At 52.1% G+C, this 14,489-nt stretch overlaps 4 protein-coding genes across 4 annotated transcripts; 2 read left to right on the plus strand and 2 right to left on the minus strand.

Annotated features, from left to right (window-relative positions):
• Positions 1-3,593: 3,593 nt before the first annotated feature.
• Positions 3,594-5,374, plus strand: SAPIO_CDS3785 (Uncharacterized protein; the record flags this gene model as incomplete). Its single annotated transcript, XM_016786503.1, has 2 exons — positions 3,594-4,105; positions 4,183-5,374. The coding sequence occupies 2 exons, from the start codon at positions 3,594-3,596 to the stop codon at positions 5,372-5,374; spliced, it is 1,704 nt and encodes a 567-aa protein (XP_016643846.1).
• Positions 5,375-5,621: 247 nt separating this feature from the next.
• SAPIO_CDS3786 (uncharacterized protein) lies at positions 5,622-7,434 on the minus strand (the record flags this gene model as incomplete). Its single annotated transcript, XM_016786504.1, has 8 exons — positions 5,622-5,688; positions 5,749-6,306; positions 6,393-6,430; positions 6,494-6,516; positions 6,617-6,745; positions 6,815-6,833; positions 7,238-7,282; positions 7,393-7,434. 8 exons carry the CDS (start codon positions 7,432-7,434, stop codon positions 5,622-5,624), a joined length of 921 nt encoding a protein of 306 aa, XP_016643847.1.
• Positions 7,435-10,238: 2,804 nt separating this feature from the next.
• SAPIO_CDS3787 (uncharacterized protein) lies at positions 10,239-12,225 on the plus strand (the record flags this gene model as incomplete). Its single annotated transcript, XM_016786505.1, has 6 exons — positions 10,239-10,452; positions 10,545-10,741; positions 10,921-11,279; positions 11,357-11,482; positions 11,552-12,032; positions 12,106-12,225. 6 exons carry the CDS (start codon positions 10,239-10,241, stop codon positions 12,223-12,225), a joined length of 1,497 nt encoding a protein of 498 aa, XP_016643848.1.
• Positions 12,226-13,081: 856 nt separating this feature from the next.
• Positions 13,082-13,995, minus strand: SAPIO_CDS3788 (uncharacterized protein; the record flags this gene model as incomplete). Its single annotated transcript, XM_016786506.1, has 5 exons — positions 13,082-13,216; positions 13,276-13,373; positions 13,450-13,479; positions 13,546-13,619; positions 13,694-13,995. The coding sequence occupies 5 exons, from the start codon at positions 13,993-13,995 to the stop codon at positions 13,082-13,084; spliced, it is 639 nt and encodes a 212-aa protein (XP_016643849.1).
• Between the last annotated feature and the right edge of the window lie 494 nt (positions 13,996-14,489).

Raw genomic sequence — 14,489 nt, forward strand, 5'->3', positions numbered from 1 at the left:
AATACTGCATCGTGTTGCACCAACCCTCGACGCGCCACATAATGATGACTCTTTCTCTTAGACAGGATCGCCAATTGTGTCGTGTGACTTGTGAACCGAACCAGACCAGACTACACCCAAGCGCTTGGCATTGCGCCCCGTATTGTCTTCAATAGATGTGTATTTTTAAGACGAAGTTACAGGGTTTCTTCTTTCACGAGGGCTTATCCCAAATTTGTTGTTGACTCGAAATGATTGCTCCAGCCACAACGGATACAGTCACGGGAAGACTGTCCCTCCTCTCAGCCCAGGAACTGCCCTTCGCTTTGGAGAGTACCGGAAACAGGAGACAAAAAATTTGAGATACAAAAAGAAAACATACAACACCAGGGATTCGCTGGTCGTCACCGACCCAACTACTAGTCTGGCGCTTCGCAGCTTGTGTACAGGGGAGCGGACGGGACCCTCAATTCTCTGCGAGCTATGGTCGTTTGTGCTGGTTTGTTTTGCTATGCTTATTTATAAAGGGAAGGGAAATGTAGTCGAGGATGAGTTGGCCGAGGCAAGGCTTGAACCTCTCCCAATCTTACCCATGGCTGACAGTGTGCCGTGTAACCGTGTCCCCTTCTAATGATAAATTGAGGAGACGGCTTGTTCATTGGGCTTTTCGAAAGTAGAAATCTATATACTATCAATAGCGAGGCTCTCCTGCAATACCGCTTTATCCCCCACTCGTGACTTGTCAATCTTGACCCCCTTGCCTCTTCGCTTCGTATGATATTTCCCCGCCGAGGCCACCTTGGATGCATAATTGAAGTAGAAAAGACAAATTCTACTTCGTGGGACGAATCTCCTGCCTTCCGCATCTCACCTGCCGGCCATCTCTGCTTGTTATCTTGCACATCTATCTGAGAACATCGAAGCCCTCGCAATTTGAGATTATTTACTTCTTATTCATACACCAGTGCCCTTTTCTTTTTTGAACACGTCGGTCTTCTTTGCTTCTTTAAGTTCTTTTCGCTTTTGTAAACAGCCTCGTGCTATGACAAAATCTAGAGATAGCCCTGGCGCTCCGAGGCAGGGGTGATATCTACTAGATCCAGTCTCCTTTCCTCTCCCCCACTGATCAGTACAACGAGATGTGTGGGATGCTAGTACTTGGCGTGCTCCTTCCCTCGGTTCTCATGCCTTAGCAGCATGTCCCAGTAGAGGAGGGCAGTCGCGACCCTTCCCCTTCCGCCAGCTCAAGGGTGGTGCCTTCCAGAGGCAAGTTTCTCGAATTCCACCAGCATAAAAGGCCGGTTTCCTTCCACCACCCTTTTTCTTCCCTTTTTTTCTCTCCTCAACAACGCCACCGCTAGCGAGTCGAAAGTGGCCACTCGTGTGCTTGATCCATTTGTGCACTAAATGCCGACTTGCATCCTGAATATTTGCCAGCCTCTAGAATCTACTTGTCTTGTTAAACCGAGACCTTCTTCACATCCTCGAAGTATCTCCGTCCGACCACTCGAGAAGAGTATCGGCATTGCAAAGACAGCTGGCGGATGAGGACAACTGTTGCCTAGCTACCATCCCGCTGTTGTCTTGAGTAAAGGTGCAGACGACCAAGAGTTTGTCCCCAACCCCTTGGCTTCTCCCCGTAATTCTGGTTCGTACTCATAATTGTGGTTTTACAGCTCAGATATGGATACGTCCTCCCCCATTCTAGGACCACAGTCGCTTGACTCTCCTCGGCGACAAGACTTGTCGAAGATTACGCGAGCTTTGCATGGGAAGGAGTAACTCTCTACAGGTCACGCCTTCCGATGAAGTTGAGGCTGACCCGTTCTGGGCTTCATTTCTGACCTTAAGTACCAATATGATTTCCTCAATTGATGCGTTAAAGACCCATCTAGAATGGATCAGAGGAGAAGACCAAAGTCTTGGACCTCGCGGCCAGGTAACTCCTGCTTCATTTAACGCCGAACGAGCAAATTCAATATCCTCAACTCGAACGCGACCGGATCGTACAAACGACCTGCGTGAGTCGATTACGCAAGTACGGCACCGGATGTCGGACGAGCAACTCTACCGATGCCGATGTTGTCCGCGCCTCCGCATTGTACTTTCTATACCCGGTGAACATGGCCCTAACCACGCGCTACCCGGATGTTACTATCCACCATCTTACGGCACCTTCCTCTACCGATGGCCGAACAGACTTTTCTTTTGAGAAGGACGGCCGCTCTTTTACAGCTCTTGAGCGGAAGGTACTATCAGCCATAAAGGCAGTTCGCTTCACCGCAGCAAAGGTCGCGCCTTTCTTCTAACCGGAGCGAATGATCGCTGATCGCTGGGAAGAGATCAACTGCGTTGGAGACGGCGTATTTCGAGCCAAACACCCAGCCGATGCTGAAACAGCACAAGGCTCTCACGCCCTCAGACACGTGCCTCCCCAAGTTTGGTTCCATGGAGGACCATTGGGGTCTGGTCGTGTGCCACTCGAGACTTAATATGATGAAGACAAAGTCTACAACCTACGGAACCCCGTCGGCGAGACCGCGTAGCGGCGTTGATAGACGCGTTGGCCGAGGATGATGCCAGGATCTTGAGTTACTTCGCACTATTCCACTGGAACCACCTCTTCTTATCAATTTTCTCTAAGTCTCCAGAAACGTCATCCATGGCACGCTTGTTGCCAGGAAACATTCCGAGGGGAGATCGATGAGGATGTGAAGCCGTTCTTCGCGTGGCTTCTGGGGGCGTATGAGAATAATGAGCAGGCAAAGCCTGAAGGGCCCCGAGGCGAAGAGGCACATTCGGGTCTATAATCCAAGGAAACGGAACTGAGCCCTAATGCGCGCGAAGAAGAAGGGGCAGCGACGAAATGGGGAAGGAAGGTATAACCTCCGGAAGAGTGCCTAGGAGAAGGACTGGAATTGTATGGCAAATGCCGATACGCCCATGGTTGTTGATGTCTGTGAGGCAGCGTGTGGTGCCAGCGCATGAGATTCTAGCTCTTTTCTTTTGGCGTCCTCACAATTCGTTCCCGCACCTCCGTCCAGGACCGAGAGAGGGTCATCAGTGACTTCAATAGCCTTTTTCACTGCCTGGGATACAGGGATCTTCGAAGTATTCTTGACTGGGGATTTGCATTTGGAGGGTGTAGTATGTTGTGGATGGAAGTTTATAGAACCCTGCTTCAATAATTTACTCTGGACAATAGTTGAAACGTTATACCCAAAATCCCCGATGACGCTGTCAAGGCCGTGTTGAGTTGGATCAGTCCCATTCTTTATTATCGGAACATTGCTGGCGTAACTAGATGAATAAAGGTACTTTATCCTCGTCACGCCTCTCTTTTGTATCAATCTTTTGTTCGTCATTGTGCTTCGTAGGAACCCTGATGTCCCGGCGAAGAGCCTCTTCGGCCAATGTGCCGCTTAGCCCGGCCATCAAGGTTGTCCGATATCGACGACACAGCTACAATTCCCGGCATATAAAAGACGGGAACCAGGTTTCTTAATCGAAGTGCTCTGAGCTGATACAATCCCTGACGTGATTGGACACATCATTCATACCCTCCCCCAGACATCGTGTGCTCAGGTTCGATTCCCCCCTGCAAGTTCACCAAAATGGCCCAAGGAAGCACCCCCAATGATGCCCACGACCAACCCCCCCAACCAAACACCGAAGAAGTCCTCGACGTCGTCATCATCGGCGCAGGGCCATGCGGCCTCGCCGTAGCCGCCCGCCTCCGCGAAGACACCCCCGCCGCCCTCTTCACCGACGAAGAGCACCGCCGCTTCCTCTGGTTACGCCGCCACGGCAACAAAGTGACGCTCAAAAATGTCAAGACGGGCAAAGTATCCCGCGGGGCGGCCCATCGCCCGGAGTACAGGATGGTCGTGCTCGACGCCGAGGGCGACAAGTGGATGGCGAGGTGGAACAAGCTGTTCGATACGTATGGGATTACGCATTTGAGGAGTCCGATGCAGTGGCATGTTGACCCGGCGGATCGGGATTCGCTTTTGGCGTTTGCGCATGGGGAGAGGAGACAGGATGAGTTGGTGGAGATTAGGGGTTGTGTTGGGAAGGAGATCAGCAAGCATAAGAAGAAGGCGAGGATGGGTGTGCGGCCGAGCTTGTAAGTTATCGTCCTGTGAGTCGTGCGCACGCACACACAACGCCGAATCAGACTGCTAATCCTTGGGGCTCCAACAGTCAGGACCATCAACCAAACAGAGACATCAATGAGCGAGATCGAGACGACTACTTCACCCCTTCCCGAGAGCTCTTCCGAGAACATTGCGAAATCGTCCGAAACAAATACCTCCTTGACGAAGGCCTGCTCCACCAAGAAACAGTCCTCGACATCACATACGGTGTCATTCGCGGCATCTCCATCGACGACGAGAACCTCTTCACCATCAAAACAAACAAATCAGTCTGGTACACCCGCTCCGCCGTGCTAGCCGTCGGCCCGGCCAACGGTCCCTCAATCCCTCGCATCCCGGGTATGCCGGAAGAAGCCATGCATCCGACGCCAGGCGGCCAATGTCAGTGTTGCCACACCGCCCTGATCAAGAGGGTCCCGGATGATTTCGTGCAAGCCCGGATCAATGCCAACAGGAAGACCAACGTCCTCGTGATAGGCGGCGGGCTCACTTCGGCGCAGATCTCCGACCTCGCGATCCGCAGGGGCGTGACCAAAGTCTGGCACTTGATGCGTGGACCATGCAAGATCAAGGCTTTTGACGTGGACCTCTCGTGGATGGGCAAGTACAAGAATTCCAAACAAGCCGAGTTCTGGACGGCGGATTCGGACGCGGAGCGGTACCAGATGCTGATGGACGCCAGGGGAGGCGGGAGCATTACGGCCCGGTACCACGGGAAACTCAAGCGCCACGTCGCCTCGGGCCGTCTCGACCTGCGGACCTACACGCAAGTCGTCGAGGCGAACTTCATAGAGGGGGCTGTGCCAGGTTTCGGTGGCGGCGCGTGGGAGGTAAAGACGGAGCCGGCCATCGCGGACCTGCCTTTGATGGATTACATTTACTTCGCTACGGGTATCCAGTCCAACTTTGAGACGTTGCCGTACCTGCAGTCGATGCTTAAGTCGTATCCGATCCATGGGCATGGAGGGTTTCCCTGCGTAAATGATAGGCTCATGTGGAAGGACGGGGTTCCGCTGTATCTCGCCGGTCGCCTTTCGGGCTTGCAGATCGGTCCGGCGGCGCCGAATATCGGGGGTGCTAAGCTTTCGGCTGAGCGGATTGCGTTGGCGATGGATGAGTTTATCGCTGAGGAGAAGGGAGTCGACGGAACTAACGGCGTTGGGGGAACGTACGATACCCCTTTGATTCGGTATGCCTCTGGGTTTGGAAGCAAGTACAGCTGTCTCGAGGAGCGGTAGACTGCCCCTGCATGTAGATGATAGAAAATTGACTCCGAGGTTAAACTTACGTCACACAAAATGCAATTCCCGTATTGGTAAACCCGCCTTGCTATGCCTCAGTACATTTGTTTGAAAGTGCTAAAGTTTGAAAACCGTGATCATTTTTTAAGAACATGCATGGTATAATGATAACATAAGCTGCGTGAACTAACCAGGTTGGCCTCCATTAAATGAGATTCTGTTCCAAAATCGAGGGCCAGCCTCCTCAAGCAGCCTGCGGCGCAGCAGCCGAATCGGCCGCCTCCTCCGGCTTCTGCCCATAAACCACGATACTAGAGCAACATCGTCAGTAGCAAGTCCACACAATGATGGTGAAGGCTGTGGAGACGTACATGGTGTAGTAGGTGTGCATCCGCACATTCCTCATGTCTTTCCTCACACCGCTAAGGAACACCTCGACTTCCTCGGCCGACCAACCCAGGCCTCTTGTGAAAAGAGCCAAACTTAGACCGGAAGCGCCATTCGCGATGTTCTCGCAAGCCCATGTCCCTAGCTCCTTGTACTTCTTATTCTTGGGCCAGTGGTTATGCGGCCACTTAAACCTCCTCTCAACAACATTCACGAACCCCGCTTCCTCAAGCTGCTTCTTATACGAATATGCGCTATCGAGCGGACGTTTTAGGTTCCTCGAGGCTTCCATCATGAGGTCGGACCACTTGCTGAGTTCACACGTCTCGGGGAAGGAGGTGTCGTCGCACTGGAGGGGGAAGGTGATGTCGGAGACTTCGAACCAGCCGCCGGGTTCGAGGTTGTCGAAGCTTTGCTTGAAGAGTTTGGGCCAGTCGGCGATGGAGCCTGTGAGCATGCGGGCGTGGATGAAGTCGAATTTGGACGAGTAGACCCATTCTTCTTCAAGGTCGTCGACGTAAAAGTTTACATTTGGAGGAACACTGATCAACTCACCATCGTCAGTTCCATTTGGGGGGTTTAAATGTGCTAGGACAAGGGCAAGAGAAGGGAGAGGTTCATTTCGTACAAGGCAGGTTGTGTGGGGCTCAGGTCGACTCCGATTATCTAGCGAAACGGGGCTGTCAATCTTGATGCCTCACTTCACTCGTGGTCCTGGAGATCTCTTACTGCTGCATCGGGATGCTCATCGGCTGGTGGGGAACAAGTTAACATGCCATCCCTGTCAAGGTGGCTGACCTCGGTCCACTCCAACGCCGAAGGAGCAACATGGGATGTTAATAGTGTACATACCAAAGTCGATTGCCCATATGCCCGTTCCCGTTCCACAATCGAGCACACGGCTCACGGGCTTATCCTTGGCAGCTGGAGAGACGTACAGTTGGCCATCGTATGTCAGGGTGAACATATGATGCTGGAGTTCTGTTCGTAGTTAGCCATGGGCGGTATTGAAGACTAAGGTCAGAGGAGAGAAGGGACGGGCGAGCATACCAAGCCTCAAGCTCTCGTCCTGGATTAGGTGGATGCAACTGTCAGCAAGTCGCGAGTTTTCGAGGGCTGTGGAGGTGCTCAGGGCATCTCGTATGCGACACTGAGCTCCTCGTAGCTTACCTCATCGTTTGGTAGGACGTAGGCTGGAGGACGATGGCGATGAATTAGCGCTCGGAACTTCACGGAAATGTCACGGTGACGGGGAACGAACTCACTCCCTTCTTTGTACGCGTGATACCTCCGACCGTTTTCCATCCGGTGTTTTAATATACTGGAGGAGAGTGATGTCGAAGAACTAGCGACGCTGGCCTATACAATGAATCCCCCGATCGGCGCATAAGCATTCGAAGTTGAGCCATTAATCGACACATAAGATGCAGACACGACCCCGTCGAGATGTGTCTTTAAGTCGTGGTGACTTACCGCGCCGTAGGTAGAATCCGCATCATCATTATCGACTGCCTCGTCCTGGAGATGATGGATCAGCACTGCTGAAGGGTTAAATGATAGGTCGACTCTACGTCGTCCATGTCGATGGGGCGTGGGAAGACGGATGGAGGACGTTGATGGAAACGTACTGGGTGAATTAGAGTTGGATCGTCTCCTGGGGGACCAGTCATTTTGGTAGAGTTTCTTTCTTGAGTCTTAGGCGGAGCGCAGTCGTGTCGTTCGGATCGGTTGACGTGTTCAATCCGAGGGTCGGAGGGCCGTTCCTAATTTCCCTCGAATCTATTTTCCTCCTTGCGTTCTTCTCGGCGTTATGCAAAGCGCGGGCTTTGGAAGGGAAGAAAATGTAAAAAAAAGTAGGAGTGAGCAGTAGGAAGTATTTCGAGACGGGTTCAAGAGGGTTTAACTGTCTGCAACCGGATTGGTACTTCGTAGTAGGGCCAGCCAAGCTTGGAGCTCAGACAGCCTGTGCTTCCAGATCTGTGCGGGTCAAGCAAAAGCCTCAGTCCAACACAGGCAGGGCGGGGAGAAACAATCGAAGGGAAGGAATCAAATCAGGCGTCCTGCAGCGCAGTGTACCTTTTTCGTACGATACGAGGCGCAAGTCTGATGATGGGGGCCGCGGAAGCCCATTTACGAAGGAGGTGGCAACCACTTCAACATGAGAAAAACTCATTCTCAAGTGTTCTAACGTTTCCCATTGATGCAGGTGGTTCCTGTACACTAGTATATGGCAGGTCAGTTTCGGGGAACCATTGTTCGTTTCTATGTGCTGTTTCGGCGATAGAATCCAGACAGAACTCGGAATGGTCGACGATCACTGCAGATACTGGATGCTTCGTAGCGGATACAATTTGCAGGGGCAGGGGTTGGGGACGGCGCGAGTCACTCTCGTGATATGGAGGGCTGGTTGCCCTATTAGCTCACAAAAGTTGTTGATTTGAACTTTACCGGCTCCAGCAGGCCCGTGCCGAGGACCAGTGACGGACACGCACAGGAGGTGGTTGATGCAAGGAATCGATCATCAATGCTCTCATTTGAGGAAGTGAGATGCTACCTCAGGGAAAACTGGTTTTTGAGGGGCCTGCCGGCGCTAACTTCCTTTCTCTTAGGAGAAGGGTAAGACCACACGGACTAGGCATGGTACGAAGTACGGGGCACTGGATTAGAGGTTGGCGGGAACCGGCACGATTCCGCGGTCCCCGCCATTGGTCGCTGGTCCCATGGAAGAAGGGCGAGACTTGGTCTCAGGAGACATTAGGGTACCAACACCAAGGGTCTGGCACTAATGTTGTAGTATGCTGTACATGAGCTCCAGTGGAAGACTAGCGGACTGGATGTGTAGCAGTATGATTTGTCGTTGACTTGCAGAGCGTCTACAGTGTAGTTTCAGGTCACTAGTTTAAAAGGAAGTACACACAAGAGTTGCTCGAAGTATTTCACTCTAATAATGGACAACTTGTTCTCTCCACTTTCGCTGCTGCTTTGCCATGAGAAGCGTTCTTCCACTCTTCCAGAGTGTGAGCAGCGAGCAGACTGGGGCTACTAGATCAGATGTTGGTTCTCCTCATGTCAACACACGATCCCTCGGTATTCGTGCACCGCCTTTGGAGAGGGCCAGGCTTGGATATTTTTATGCAGACGTCGATCTATTACGAGTGTACATTACTTCGGATACAACAGACTTACTTCATCGGCCACAGGTACTTATGCTTCCTTGTCAATTTCAGCACAGTGTATTCCCAATCATTTGTGTGAAGTGTGGTCGTAACAGGACCGGGATACACTTGGACTTTTTTGGACAAGTGCTTCGGGAGGAAGCTCGAGATCTACCAGGGTTTGAACCAAGATCCTGATTCATCAGTTGTGCGTCATTCCTATTCGTACTCGACGCACCGTCAAAACGGTGGAGCGGCGTCGATGTGGGAAAGCATCCAGCCAGGTCTAACCAAGCAAGACTGTTGACGACCCGGACCTGGTCCAAGACCGCCACCGCCAAACCATCCCCAGAAACCCGGAGATTCTTCTTCCCCCGATTCACTTCTTGTCCACCCAGTCAGATTACGTCAGTGACAGGGCTATAATTAGAGACAAAGTCCCATGAAGAATGTGTCAATCAGATCTTGGAACGAGGCGCACCAGATGGACAGCCCAATCTCGTTTCGGTGTCTTCCTGCCCAGTTCAGGAAACCGCATGTCTGCGCACGACTCGCCCTCCCCTAAGCGATATGGCCGTGGCTGCTAGACAGGCAGATCGTTGCAAATCGAGACGCACACGCTTCCGGAGACGGTTATCCGAGGGTACTTTTGAGAAATAGGGTAGAGGCTTAACCAACGTCCCGGCCCGGCGCGGCAACTCGGACCTAGGATAGTGAAGTTAGTGTTGTATTTAGCGCGTTGTCCATCATCCTCAGACCCTGCCGAGTCTTGATGGCCTGACAGCGCCAAGTACGACGTCCCCACCAGAGTACACTTGGCATTAGTCTCACTTCGACCAGTGGTGGTTCACCCAATTCCCCATTCCCAATGCAGCGTAGACCCGAAATTGGCCAATATGGCGTACTTCGTGCAGAATAAAATGAAAAACACCCCCCACTCGCGAGCACCCTGGTTGAACGGCGGTTGGTAATGTGCCACTTTGGAGAGGACGGAGAACAGAATGGACAAGGACAGAAAAATTGAAGAACCGGAATGGATCGAGGAAAAGAGAGTTGCAGAGCTCTTCCCCGACACCCATCTCCTCCACCTTGCCACCTATCAGCCCCGCTTCCGTTTCCTCTTCCCCCGTTTTTCTCCACGAGCCACATTAGTCTCACCTTAACAGGGAAGCTCAAGAGAAAAAAGCAATACTGAACTCCTAAGAAGCTCACCCCATCTTCCCTCTCTCCCCTCTCATTGCCTCGTCGTCTCCTCTCCAAAACAAAGGCCAAGACTAGACCGGATCGCTTGCCCAACCAGCCAGTTGGGCCATTGGATCATGGCCGTCGTCTCCCTCGCGAATTGGCGTGCCGTCCTAGGCCTCTTGGTCGTGGGCTCCGTCACCTCCTCCGTAGCCCGTCGGATCTACGCCTGGTATCGCCTCCGCCATATCAAGGGACCTTTCTGGGCGTCCTTCTCCCGCTGGTGGCTGGTTCAACATGTTTCGGGCGGCACGATGCACACGGACCTACTCGAGGTCAACGAGAAATATGGTGAGTCTTTGGTTTTACATCCGCCAGTCTAGTCCGTCAGTGAAACGCTTGGCTGACGAGAGGGCGTTTTACTCGCCCTTCTCCATCTCCAGGCCCGCTTGCCCGCATCGGCCCAGACACACTCGTGACATGCGATCCCGATCTTCTTCGCCGCATGCTCGGCGTGCGAACGAACTACCGCCGATCCGACTGGTATATCGCCATGCGCCTCGATCCGTCGCGGGACAATGTCCTGTCTATGAGGGACGACACGAGGCACAATGAGCTCCGTGCCAAAATGGCTGCAGGTGTAAGTTTCCGATCTTCCGCTCCCGCATTTTATTCCTTTATCCTTTCACAATCCAAACCCTGGTTTTCTTTCATCCCTTGCATCCCATACGACCCCCATCATCCCTTTTTTTTTTTTTTTCCCCCCCCTTCAAGCTGACCCGACGGACCAATCGCTTTTTGCGCCCCCACGAATAATAGTATTCTGGAAAAGACATAGAAAATCTCGAGAAGCGAATCGATCGTGTTGTGCAAGAACTCGTTGACCTCATCGAGCGAAAATACCTCTCCACCGACACCGACTACCGTCCTCTCGACTTTGGTCGCAAGGCTCAGTACTTTACCCTCGATGTCATCTCCAACGTTGCCTTTGGCGAGCCTTTCGGCTTCTTGGCCACCGATTCCGATGTTCATAGGTACATTCAAACGACGGAGGAGAACTTGCCCGCTATTATTCTTGTCACCATCCTCCCGTGGATCAATTGGGCGCTCCGGTTGCCGATCGTGAAGAGTGTGCTTCCGTCGGATAAGGATACGATTGGTCTTGGAAAGATTATCGGGTGTGTTTTAATTTCTGGCTTCCCCAATGTCGTCAAAATAGGGTTCCCAAATCGCTAACCATTTTCGCACAATGTAGAATTGCGAAGCAGGTTGTGGGCGAGCGATTCGGTCCGGATAAGAAAGTCCAGAAAGACATGCTTGGTTCATTCATTGCTCACGGTCTCACCCAGACAGAGGCCGAGTCTGAAACATTGGTCCAAATGTACGTGTAAAGCTAAACCTGCCTCCCAAGGAGGAACTCCTTTGAACTAACAGGTACTCTCCCACCCAGCCTCGCCGGATCCGACACGACCGCGACAGCCCTCCGCGGCACCCTCCTCCACATCCTCACCAACCCCCGCGTCCACGCCCGCCTCCTCGCCGAAATCAAAACCTTCGCCCCTTCCACCCCCATCCAAGACACCGAAGCCCGCCAAATGCCCTACCTGCAAGCCGTCATCAAAGAAGGCCTCCGCATCTTCCCTCCCGTGACGGGGCTCATGTCCAAGGACGTCCCCGAGGGCGGCGACACCTTCAACGGCTTGTACATTCCCGACGGCACCAAGATCGGCTACTGCGCTTGGGGTCTCTTCCGGAACAAGGACATTTGGGGCGAGGACGCGGCTGTTTTCCGGCCCGAGAGATGGATTGAGGGCGCGCCGGAGAAGATTAGGGAGAGGGAGGCTACGCTGGAGCTTATTTTTAGTTATGGAAGGTGGCAGTGTTTGGGGAAGAATATTGCTTTGATTGAGCTGAACAAGGTCTATGTTGAGGTGAGTTTTGCTGTCTTCTCCGTGGCCAATTAGAAGTGTTCTTCATCTGGGGTAAGGCTAACCCATTCTCTAGCTTTTGAGGAGATTCGACCTTTGCATCGTCGACCCCACGAATCCGTGGAAATCGGTCAACCATGGAATCTTCACACAGTCGGAGATGTGGATAGTGGCGAACAAGAAGACGGAGGCTTAAAGATGAGATGTAACGAAATGTGACACGATTCAGCCCAATAATTTTTTCTTCTTTATTTTTCACGCATGTCGGTTCGATTCAGTTCAGCTTCATACCAGCCTCATACCCCCTTGTTTCTTGAGCATGGGACAGATTGGAATCTTGTTTAGCCCTCACATATACCGAATGATAGCAATGTCAAAATGATAATCTTTGAAAGATGATTCTGTCCCTATTTCGCGGTGCAATGCAGGTTTGTGGGGTTCGCCCGCCGGTTCCCTCGTGAATCAGGAGTAGAGCTACCTCCCCACCGAGTGCATGACCGTACAGATGTATCGAGGTCTTAAATCGGTAGGCAGTCGGCAACTTCTAAACGAACGAGCATAGGTTGCCAGGACCAAGGGCGAGGTAAACAGTCCGCGGCCGGCATATAGACCGTCATCGGGCAAGGGCGGATGAGGATATCAGACGTCTTAACAACATGAGCCTTTCATCTACATTCGAATATTTGAGTGCGTGTCTACATCAAGTTCGGAAGGGAGTGTGCAGAGTGGTGTTATGAATGGGCCATACGTGTTCCAACTATCAACGACAAGAATTGCGGCTGGTCAATCTCTCCACCATCTTCATCCGCGCTTTTCCAACTCGTGCCAGACAGCAGGGAATCTCAAGCTGTTTCGAAAGAAAAACGAATTCACACTTCGCGTCCTCGGGAGCCGATAATTTAACAAGAAAACTGCTTAACGGTCAGCGTTCATCGTTTCAAAAGGTTTATGGAGCACACTCGACGAACCACTGCTGGACCAGGGACGACGTAGTTGTTCGCGCCACCATTATATATCTACACCACATATGTCAGCCCACTTCCCTGTCAAAATTAACTATCCGAGTCACTCACGTTCGCCGTGTACCCGGGATCGGTTGCCTTGAATGCGCCCGGAATCAATGCCGTCGGGGATGGCTCCTTAGTACCGCCGTCTACCACGTTGACCTGCGCACAGCTAACGTAGAACTATGATCCTTGTTAGATTCACGGTTTGATAACGAGTGAAAGAGATTTCAACTACGCACCTGCGGCGGGGAGCCGGGGTTATGGATGCCGAGGGACTGGATTCGAAGAAGGTACTCGCCGTTTGGAATGCACTTGGGGATGTTGCTAGTATACGAGACTGTTGGCAGGACAGTTAGATATCCAAAACGGTAATTGAAAAGCTGAGAAGATGCGGTGGTCTTTGTATTACTTACTCCTCATCGGCCAGTTACCGCCAGACGGACCTAGGAATAGTTAGAGCCAAACAATTTGGCGGTTTAAAGCTCCTCGTAATATTATCATGCACTCACCCCAGTCGAAGATCTTGAACCATGGGCCGCTACCGTCGTACTCTGCCACGGCTCCAGGCGCTTTTGACATGTACCTGACAGCAACATAAAGTCAGCCCCAAGAGCATTTACTTCGACGCGTCCTCCGAGGTATGTATGGTGCCCTTACAGAGAGATGGGTCCCTGATGATAAACCGCCGTATCAAGAGTAAACGTAAACTCATCCCCGGCCTTCATCGTAACTGTCTCCGTCCCATTGCTAACCTCGCCGCCAACATTGCACCGCAGATCCAGAGAGGCAAGATCCGTCACCGGTGCGTTCTGGAGCCAGTCCGGGTTAGAATTCCGTCGAATGCACTCCCACGCCGGGTATTTGGTCCCGCCCGAGGAGAACTGCTGGAAGATGTAGTGCGCAGCGACGTTGTTTACCACGAGAGCGGAAACAGCAAGAAGGCACGCCAAGGACTTCATAGCTTAGCGTTGAATGGGACGATATCGCGACGGGTATCAGAAGAGGCTGCTGCTCGTTTAGAGAAAAACCGGGTTCGGCAGGAAGGTGGACGCGGGTCTCGGCAACAGATCTGGGGAAGGGGATGAGTTGGGGGTTAAATGCATTCCCGCATCACAAGCACGCACAGCAGGCACATTCCTTTCATTTCCATCCGTATTTGGATACGGGCCATCAACCCGGATGCTATCATCCGGTGTGTGTCCGTGTGGGGTTGATATATTAAATTGGAATTGATCCGTGATCAAGTTGGCTGGGTTAATATTGGCGGAGGCCTACGCTGGGTTGCAATGCAATAATATATATTTCCTTCGCTCTGGGTCGGTTCACTTTTAATCACTTCTTTCCATTTGCAATTCAAGGCTTCTAGTATCACAATGCAGAAGCTTCGGGGAAACATATCTTCAATCTCATATTTTTATTGCATTCTCATGAACTTCTATTGATATGACAGGCT

Source organism: Scedosporium apiospermum (assembly GCF_000732125.1).
Source record: "Scedosporium apiospermum strain IHEM 14462 chromosome Unknown SEQ_SAPIO_0089, whole genome shotgun sequence".
NCBI classification, from domain to species: Eukaryota; Fungi; Ascomycota; class Sordariomycetes; order Microascales; family Microascaceae; genus Scedosporium; species Scedosporium apiospermum.